Raw genomic sequence first — 10,664 nt, 5'->3', positions numbered from 1 at the left:
CCGTTCACCATCATTCATATTTTTTCAGACGCTGGTACCGAGAGAAAGGCAGGAAGTGACGTTGACTTGATCTCTCTATTCTCCCTCTCTTTCTTTCTTTCTCTCTCTCTCTCCCTCTGTCTGTCACACCTCCATCTCCTCCCTCTCACATCGGCTTGAAGGCTGGTCCTTGAAGTATATAAAGTCCCCTCCTCCAGTCAGCTTTCTACCTGTATAACAGTTGTTGTTCTAATTCAAATGATCTAACAACTGCTGTATAGTACGTCATCTGACTCTGCACCAAAGATCTTACATTGATAAGAACCGAATGCTAATGGTTGTTCCATTGCAACATCATGGCGCCAACGCTGTTGTCAAAAAAACAACAGGAGCTTCGTCTGTTGCCTTCAATACTCTTTGTCTGCGCTACCGCCTACAGCGCAAGTTCCCCTCTGTAACGTTAGCTTAGCTGCAAGCCGTTTATTGCTTTATTATTAACAAGCAGATCTAACGGATTTAAAAGCTGATGCCCCTATTGGAAAGAGCGTGATTCGAAATGTTTAACAAGCGTCATTGGCGTTTTGAGGCCAGGCGAACGTGCTTACAGCAGCAAGCAGCTGGCTTAGCTAACGTAGCTAGTTAACATGCTAGCTCAACGTCCTCACTCAGAATCGAGTTGACTATAGCGTTCCATTGAGTCATACGTCATCGTTCCATTTTAGCCGCTACTTGAGCAGATCTTGGGCACAAAATGAAGTTATTTGTCAAAAACATATTTGGCTAACAGTGTGGCTAATCAGAAACATTATGAAATATCTTAAAAATGACAAAACACACTGGAGGGGGGCTTTAAGTCGTGGCCTTGCCTGTTATGTGGTTATGGAGCTCTGTCCCCCCCTCTTCAAGACAAGTAACCACCATCCCTCCATCCCCTCCACCTCTCTCTCCTCCCCCACGTCCCCTTCTTCCTCTGTGGTCCTCTGTCTCCGCGGGGGGGGGGGGGGGGGGGGGTTTGGTGCTTGAGGAGGGCAGAGCTCCACACACTGGCAGTTGACCCGCGGAATTTTGGCTAAGTGGAAGCCATTTTACAAACAACCCTCTTTACCTGTCTCAGTTTTGATTGGCTGCCCCGGTCTGCATATAATTCTTTCTGCTCTCTACCGGCTGATATTGTTGCAGAAGGAACGTCTCACCATGATGTCCCCTTGTTTTACACTCCTATTAAAGCTGCATTGTTTTGGTCTGTGATGTTTTATCGGCACTGCGGCCAGGCCTGTGCATCCCCCTTCTTAAACACTGTGTTTGAATGCCACAGTCTTGAACGCCCACATGCCCTCATGCTTGTTTGCTGTATTACATCATAACGATGCTAAATCAAAAGTTGTAGCTTGACTTGTGCGTTTATTCTTGTTGTTTTTTTTCCCTCCCCGCAGATATCTTCAGCGATCTCTGCACGGCGGCACTGTCAGACTCAGACGACAACGAGGCCAGTACCTGGGGTGACGTGTCCCAGGACAGCAGATGAACGTGAACTATTGCCATTCTCCCGGACTACAAACATGGCCGATTATTGTTCTGGGCGGACCGCGAACACGGCTGACAACTGTGCTCCTCCAAGGTGGAACGATAAAAACGTTGCCAACCGTCGGTTTTCTACTGTAGTTCTCCACGTTGGACCACAAACGTGGCCTATCAACCGTAGTTTTTCATGTCTGACTTCATTTGAACTTTTTGACGTACCCTTCTGGAAAAGGCTGGAAACTTAAACATGCCTGGGCGCCACAATGGGAAAGCCATATATGACTCTTGATGCAAGGAACTACAAGTACCGGGGCTCGTCTTCGGAGAATTGCAGATCCCACGTCTGATTGATGCAGAAGATGTTGCAACAGAACTGCAATACCACGCCCGAGCGGTTGGGTCGGAACACCCCAAAAAACTCCAATCCCATTTCTCAAGTCGATGGAGTCGGATCACCCGAGGACAAAAAAAGAGACAGAATTCTGTGTCCTGGTTGTGAAATAGGCCTCTGCAAGGTGCCCTCTTTTTGCTGCTAAGCTGCACTGAAGCAAAACCCCGAACGTTTCAGGCCAGATCCTGCCGAGGCATTTCAGGTTCAAACCACAAACATGTCAAAGTAGCTCCAGTCTCCAAAAAGAACCTAGAACCTGCTGGCCTTTCTGCGACCCATGTAATGGCATTGCAACATGACTTTAGATAAGACCTGCTCTCAAAACCCCACACACTCGCAAAGGATCTGTAAGAAATGCTTGGAAAAGGTTGGGTAACATCTCAGATTTGCTGTTAGTGCAGTAGCAGAGAGAGAGAGAAAAAAGTCGTTATTTGCTCTGTGTAGAAACTATATTACTTATATCGTCACAGACGAGAGGAGCTTGTCTCTCATGCTAGTAATTGTTTTGGGAGTGTGGATGTTTTATGTTGGAAACCTTCCCTGCATGAGGAGGAAACTCTGCAGTGCCTTTTAGCTGCACGTCCTCTGGTTTGATGAGACCATCGATCTGACGCTGCCAGAGGAGATGTGATGGAAAGTCTCTGGACACACATAAAGGAGTGTCAAACGCAGTGATGGGCAAGTTACTCAGGAAGAGTAATCAATTACTTTTTACTTATTACTGTAAATATTAGGAGTAATATTGTAATAAATGTAATAATAATAATAATAATAATACATTACTTATGACTTGGTATCAAAGGTAATTAGTTACGTTACTTGTTATATTACTATATTACTTTCGCTACCCCCCCTATCTTCCGAAAGGTGACGTACAACCTGTTTAGCCAGCTCCTTTTAGAACTGAATCCACTTTATTGGAACTATAAATTAAGCTCACAGGAGTCAACAATCAGCCCCAAACTGCATGCTTTTATTTATTTGCCTACCTAGGACAAAAAACAAATTGTGTTCTGGGAAAGGTAATTGGCCTATATTAAAGTATGAATATTACTGAGTAATATATTACAGCCCAACACTGGTCAAACCACACAGCATCAGTTAAAGACTGTTCCTTGTGTCTTTATGTGTGCTCCATGACACAAGCTGTCCTTTAAAGGAATAGTTCCCCCAAAAATGAAGATTCTGTGATCATCTACTCACCCTAATGCCATGTGACACACAGGTGACATCATCTACTCACCCTAATGCCATGTGACACACAGGTGACATCATCTACTCACCCTAATGCCATGTGACACACAGGTGACATCATCTACTCACCCTAATGCCATGTGACACACAGGTGACATCATCTACTCACCCTAATGCCATGTGACACACAGGTGACATCATCTACTCACCCTCATGCTACATGACACACAGGTGACATCATCCACTCACCCTCATGCTACATGACACACAGGTGACATCATCTACTCACCCTCATGCTACATGACACACAGGTGACATCATCTACTCACCCTCATGCTACATGACACACAGGTGACATCATCTACTCACCCTCATGCTACATGACACACAGGTGACATCATCTACTCACCTCATGCTACATGACACACAGGTGACATCATCTACTCACCTCATGCTACATGACACACAGGTGACATCATCTACTCACCCGCATGCTACATGACACACAGGTGACATCATCTACTCACCCGCATGCTACATGACACACAGGTGACATCATCTACTCACCCTCATGCTACATGACACACAGGTGACATCATCTACTCACCTCATGCTACATGACACACAGGTGACATCATCTACTCACCCGCATGCTACATGACACACAGGTGACATCATCTACTCACCCGCATGCTACATGACACACAGGTGACATCATCTACTCACCCTAATGCCATGTGACACACAGGTGACGTCATCCATGGAGGGTTGCCAGCACAACTTCATAGCAGCCTTCTCAAAAAAGCGAAGTCAATGTGGACCTCTTTAGAGTTCCAAACCAAAAACAGCCAAACAATCACACTGTGAATACAAAGAGCTACACGTCATTATTTGTTGCAAATTCAGCTGTAGTTCAGATTGTCACTAAATGATGGTCTAAATATAATATAGGTATTTTTGGAACTCTGGAGAACTAGTCCCCACTGACTTCAGTTGTTTTTATGGACCAACTTCACCTTTCATTTTTGGGTGAACTATTCCTTTAAGAGCACAAAGTGCCACTTGCTACAGTACATGCCGCATGCCAGTCACTATCCACAGGCGGGGATATTTACATATCCTCTTTCTGATTGGTGCACATGTAAACACTCCTACCTTATCTGCTATAACTCTGATAAGATCCTACCCTAGCTATCAGCAACCCAAATGTGAATTACGCTCGCATCAACCTTCTCCCATACGTATTTGCAGTTACCAAAGTTCATATTCATTTATGCACATGGGGCTATTTGTGATATCGCTTCAGCAGCGTCCTGTTGATTCACACACACACACACACACACACACACACACACACACACACACACACACACGCTCCATCAGAGACTGGATTGATTGTATTCTCTCACCTTGAAAGTTCTTGGAAGGATCTGAGTACCGCGTGGGCCCTCCTGCCGGATCCGACGGACAGTTCAGGTTTTTAGAAGTTCAGTTCAAGTTTTTAGAAGTCCATCCCCGAAAACCGAGATGTTCCAAGCAGAACTTATTAGCGTTCGTTAACAATTAGTCAACCGGATCACACTTAAGTCCTCTTTCGAAAATGTCGTGCAACAAGTCAGGGAGCAGCTTGGATCATGTGATTATTTTCAGGGAAAAAGTGTGTTTTTAGCAGGCAGCACCCGGGCCGTCGGTGTTTTCTAACATCATCAGCTGTCTGTCTGTTTCACTCCTCAGAAAAAAACCTTGTTCTTAAATAAACTCGCAACAGTCAGATCAGGCGCCTTCATACTCCGACTAAGATATTTTGACAAATGTAAATAGACATCAGTGTTCTTTGTGTAAGTACAATGTAAAGATCCATTTTCTGTATGATTGCTGTATACTATTGCTGTAGCCTATACTATAAACCCTTCTCGCAACCTTTTGGCATGTGCCTCTCTTCTGCTGGCAGGTTTGAAGTCTGTGGATTGAGGAATCCAAGCAGCAGCACCTTATTCACAAAGAAGTAGCCCGACTGTTTTCTACTTGTAACAGATTTGTTCAGCTCCCGTTACGCTGCAACTGTCATTTGTGTTACAAAATGTGAAAGACATCAACCAATTTGCTAGCATGGTAAACCAGACTGATCACGTGACCTCACGTCCTGTTTCGTTCTGCCGATCAGTCTGGTGGCCTCCAGCCCGCCCACAGCCATTTCCAGAAATTACAAAGCGCACGGGCCAATCAGGGACCATGCCTTCAAGATGACAATGTAACCAGCCAATCAGCGATGCCGCTGACAACACAGTATGGGGGCTCCCGAAGCAACGAGCGGTAACGTTAATGTTAGAGTAAACACAGCCGTAAGTGCAGCTATTGCAGAAAGAGACTCAATAACAACAATTAAACAAGAACAAGAGTATGAACCAATTTCTCCGTGGAAAATATGTTTTCTGCGTTCTTCCGAGTGGATTTGGATTGGATTTGGCGATGCTGATTGGCTGAAGGAGTTTGTCTGTCAGGGCAAGTAGTCCCGCCCACTGGAATCCCTGTGGGCAAGCTGGAAGCCAGACTGATCTACAGAACGAACAGAATGTGAGTTCACGTTCTATATGGTTTTACCACGCTACCAATGAGCTACTGTAACCAAATGTTCACCTGGATTCGACTGAATGCATAAATTACATGTCAGAATTTTTATACTTTGTTACACTCTGAGAAAACAAAATGATTGTGTCTGCAAGCGACTTAGACCATGTTTATGTGATTGAGGGAGCTGTAGTTTGAAGGGTTCTGTATCAGAAGGCAGCAGTCTACTAAACATCACAAGGAGTATTTTGATATTACTCAGTCTGACTGCAGTGAAACACAAGCCTTGAACATGCTGTATATTTTGTGTATCCTGTCTGAAATGCAAATCTTATTGTATCTTTGTAAAGAAAATATTTCTATCGTACTGCATCCAACTGTCACTTCCCTCCCCTGCATACATAGAATGTATCTAGTGTATAAAGTACAATCTGCCATTGTAATGTACATATTTAAGACTTTGCCTTGCTTACTTGATAATATGCATTTACAAAATGTGTCATCCTGTTTTTGTATTATAGACGGTGTTTCCAAGGTTTTAGACGGGCATGCATATTTCTGATTTGATATACGGCATACTTAAAGATGCTCGGTGTAGCATTGTGTGCGTCTCAAAATGAAAGACTACTTTTCCCATAACCCCCTGCTGCTGCCTGTCTGTCTGTCACAGAGAGGAACAGTCAGTATGTATTCTGACCAGGTAAGACGTTGAAACTATGCTGTTAGTGGATTTGGAATACAATTGTGTATTACTTTGCGGAGAGTGAAAACGCTCCCTGACGAAAATAAACATGTTGGAAATTATCTTTCCATCTGCCTTGCACACTCCTTCCACCATCTGCCATTGCTAGAAATGTTGAAAGCTGTATGTTTGTATTAGCTGCGTTTGCTCTGGAGGAACAGCGCCCTCTAACTTGTTTTGTAAAGAAATCGAACAGATTTCCCGTCAAATCTGACGTGGTGTCTCTCAATGGAAAACACAGCGTGTAGAGAGGCTACTAATCTCATGATGGCCTTGTTTACTCTGTAGCATAATATTGCTGATCTTTCCAAATGAATGTGGTAATGATTTATTGATGTTACCACATTTAGCAGAGGAACTACAGTATGCAACATGGTTTCTAAAAAATCACTGCTGCACCGATGCCAGTTCTTGGAATATATTGCTTATCTGGTAGAAATCGACTATTCTTAAAAGCGGGGGATGAAAAGTTAAAGTCCCTTGTGGTGATAATATTATCTCTTGCCAGTCCCAAAGAAAAGCATTTGCTTTCCTCGAGTTCCCATTCATCGCTCGCTCCCTTCGGTCTGTCGTCATCCCCGGACCCGTGAATGAGGAGAGTATTTTGGGCTTTCTGCTCGCTATCTGCTGAACAACAGATCAAACTCTGTACTTGGAGAGCGAAGAAGCCCCCCCAGACAGAGAGAGAACACAACGCAGAGAATAGAAGAGACCGTTATCTTTTTCCCAGCACCTGGCTGTGTCCTCTAGCTCCTCAGACAAGTGATCTTCGAAATAAAGGCTCCTTGTCGGTGCGTCCCCCCCATGGCGGCGGGGGTACAAAACTCGGCATGACACCGGCCCAGCCGTCAAAGTGATACGTGTGAATGACTTTTCTCTGTACATTCAAGTAGCCTATGTGATGTGTTTTGTCAGTGATCAGTGAGCACGCAGGTCGCCTCGGCATCGTTAGCATTCCCATCACGGCATCAGGCCGCCGCAGCTCCGTCGAGACGAAGGAACAAGCGTTTAATGTTGGACTTAAAAAGCATCATGTATTCCCTCTGTCTGACTGCTGCTCGCTTTCTTTCTCTTTTATATCCGAGATGGAATTATCGTTTAAAGAGTGAGAGAGGACTCAGAGGAGATGTGTGTTATAAAGTTTGAAATGCTTCAGATTTGTCGCGCCGGCCTCAGACTCCACTGACACAGAGGTGGATTTGGACTCCTTCCTTTTTTCATCTGCTGCTGAAGATATTTTGTCGTAGGGTTTTAGCCGATAATTCAGTATTGTCGTTATCGTCTTTCAGTGGAATCATATTGTGATGATAGTGTGCGAGCTGCGTCTGTGACCTCGAGGGCAAACCAACGATCGAGGCACGGTAGAAATGAGCGATGAGGAGGAGGAGGACGAGGAGGAGGAGGAGACATAGAGACAGTCCGCATGTCTGGGAACGCCCACAAAATGTTAAACGGCTGGCGCGCGAGTGGGGTAAAACCGCCCATATATCTCAAAGGGCTGACTCACCAAAAGACGGTGCTGCGGCTCTAAACTACATGTTTGGGGGTTCTAGAGCAGAACACAAGACGTCTGCTCAGATGTGCGTTTACTGCGGTGGTTAAATCCCCGATCGTGTCTGCCTGGGCCGGGCTATCAGCTAAATTCTAACTTTGCTGAATGGATAGAACGGGGGTTTTTACCCCACCCTGACCACGCCCCCAGCCAGGCTGATCCAGCTAACCAATGTCTATTGTGGGCGTTCCTAGAGCCTGTATGGGCGTTCCCAGACATGCGGACTGTCTCTATGAGCACTGCCAGTGCAACGGGCGTGGCGAGGGACGCTCTGTTTCTCATCATGACATATTTCTCCTGTTTAAATTGATGATGACCAGCAAATATTTACCTGAAAACAGCAATAAAATGATTGATGAATATTATTTGAAAATTTCAGTTTTGTTTGATATCACACCTAACATTACCATTCAGTTCAACGAGATTAAGATTAATTTGATTGTTTCACATGATTTTGCATACATGAACCATATCGTGATATGGATATCATGAAAATTCATATCATATTGATTTCAACCATATCATCCTCCTGTAAGCCTCTTCTCTACCAAATCCTCAACCAGACAGTCCTGGCAAAATATGTTTGTGCGTGCCCTATTACACACATACACACACACACACACACACACACACACACACACACACACGCACACACACACACACACAGACACACACCACAGCTGCACATTACAGCAGTATTTACTGAGCAGCTGACTGTGGTAGCCTAAAGGTAGATTCAGTCTGGGCCTGGAGCGGAGGCAGAGGTCGAGATGGTAACGCATTGAATATTTAGTCCGTGGGCTGCAGAGGGAGAGAAGAAAGAAGCTGCTGCAACTCCCAAGACTGGATTAAGTGTGTGTGTGTGTGTGTGTGTGTGTGTGTGTGTGTGTGTGTGTGTGTGTGTGTGTGTGTGTGTGTGTGTGTGCCTGCGTGCACGCCAGACCAGTCTGCATGGACTTTCCCTCCACATCTCACATGTGGTAGCTATAGGAATCTGCTTCTTTGCTTGGTCCTCTGTGAGGCAGATATGCTGGGATAGGTTTCAGCAGAGGGGTCAGGGGTCAATGCCTCGTTCCTCGACACATTAGCCGTTGCAGAGATTTGAACCTGTGACCTTCAGTTACATGGTGGTCGCCGTTGGTCGGTGTCTAAGCAGCAGGCTCCCTTCCCTTGCCACCACTGTGTAGGAAGGGAGAGTCTATTTCAGTATATTATAAGCAAATAGATTATTGTGCTGCCAGTGGTTCCCAACCTTGTGACACCACTTTGACATCACAAAACTCTAGTGACCCCAGACCAGAGCAATCTAGTAAGTCTAGTAAGAGAGTGGCGTCAGCCGAGGTCCAAAATGTGTGACTCATTAGCCAATGAATAGCCAGGAAGGAGGCTCGCGCTACTTTTGAATGCTAAAATAAAGCTGATAATGTACAATTTCTATGTTTAAACATCTTTAGACACATTATAAGGAAAACTCCGCCCGTCTCTTTTCTTTTTTTTTCTCTTTTCATGGCAATGATACAATGATGAATTAAAATAAAACACAAGAAATATGTGTTGTTGATTACCTATTTCCCTCTCCATAGTCCATCTCACCTAAACTGCACAATATGTGAATACAAACACACATTGATGCGGACATATTATAGTAAAACGGCGCATTTCTGCAGAGGTTTTGCATAAATAGGAAGGACTGGATCATTTACGAGTCCCAAGAAAACCCCCAGGGCCTTAAGAGTCAACGGGATCTAAACACGACGCTCTTCGGGAGACAAAACAACTTTTGAAGGTTCGATTTTCATGTGTGAATAAACAGTTTAGAGGCTTCTGAGGATTTTCATATATATATAGCTAGACGAATATTAACATACATTGGAGAATATCTCAACAGTGCCTCCCTCCACAGGGTCCAGGTACAGACACCCTGCCACTTTGTTTAGTCAGGACTAGGTTTTCTCACCGGATTTTACATTTAAATGTGGAGGTGAGCGGATTGTGATCACATTCTTTTGGGAAGATGAGTGTTTACATTTTTATTTGGAGTCTAACATGATTGGCTACAAATGAATTATGACGTCGTACTGCCTCTCACAGCCTTTCTTGAGGAAAGCAGCATAAGCAAAACATAACCCACATAATAAAAATATAAGGGACGGACGGATCGGATCGGTCTCCTGTTGGTTTGTTCGTTCATTCATCATAAGTTTATGGAAAGATGTTTAACTTAATTAAGTCTTGTTTTTCTCTCCTCAGTGGAAAGTCCATTGTGCAATCAATCTCTATTAATCTCTAATAATGTCTGTCTTTATGGATTATGGTGATGTATATCAGTGTTGGTAAACAAAACTGCTTCAATGACTTCTGGGTGCAGTAGTTCATGGTGCCCTCTTTGAACTCTAACTGCTCCTTCATACTTTAAGCTAGACACTCCATTTCAATTTGAAACAAGTCGCCACTTTTAGGACTCGATCACCTCAATTCAGAAATGTTTGAGAAATCACAGTTTATGTTTTATACGTTTTTCAACACTTCTAAATACATTTGCGTCTTATGCCGATGCCCTTTTCCCCGCTTTTCATTCTTTTTCCCCACATGTGAGAATAGCCTATAGTGTGTGTAGGCTATGTGATGTGTGTGTTGTGAAAATCAAGTCAAAGAAATTGGACCTCATAAAAAAATATGACTCAGGTGCGGGTGTTTGTGGGGTAGCCTAAAAGAAC

General features: G+C 44.2%; 1 protein-coding gene across 1 annotated transcript in view; it reads left to right on the top strand.

The window, feature by feature from the left end:
* Nucleotides 1-1,504, top strand: part of mcf2l2 (MCF.2 cell line derived transforming sequence-like 2) — a gene marked incomplete at both ends in the record, with an annotated part of 194,736 nt that extends 193,232 nt beyond the window's left edge. Inside the window, one exon of the mRNA XM_083647099.1 lies at nt 1,402-1,504. Within this exon, the coding sequence (XP_083503225.1) occupies nt 1,402-1,504 (103 nt within the window). The remainder of the gene's footprint in view (nt 1-1,401) is intronic.
* Nucleotides 1,505-10,664: the final 9,160 nt, after the last annotated feature.

The sequence above is a fragment of the Poromitra crassiceps genome, assembly GCF_964638095.1.
Source record: "Poromitra crassiceps genome assembly, chromosome: 12".
Lineage (NCBI taxonomy): Eukaryota > Metazoa > Chordata > Actinopteri > Beryciformes > Melamphaidae > Poromitra > Poromitra crassiceps.
This window is presented reverse-complemented; position numbering and strand designations above follow the sequence as displayed.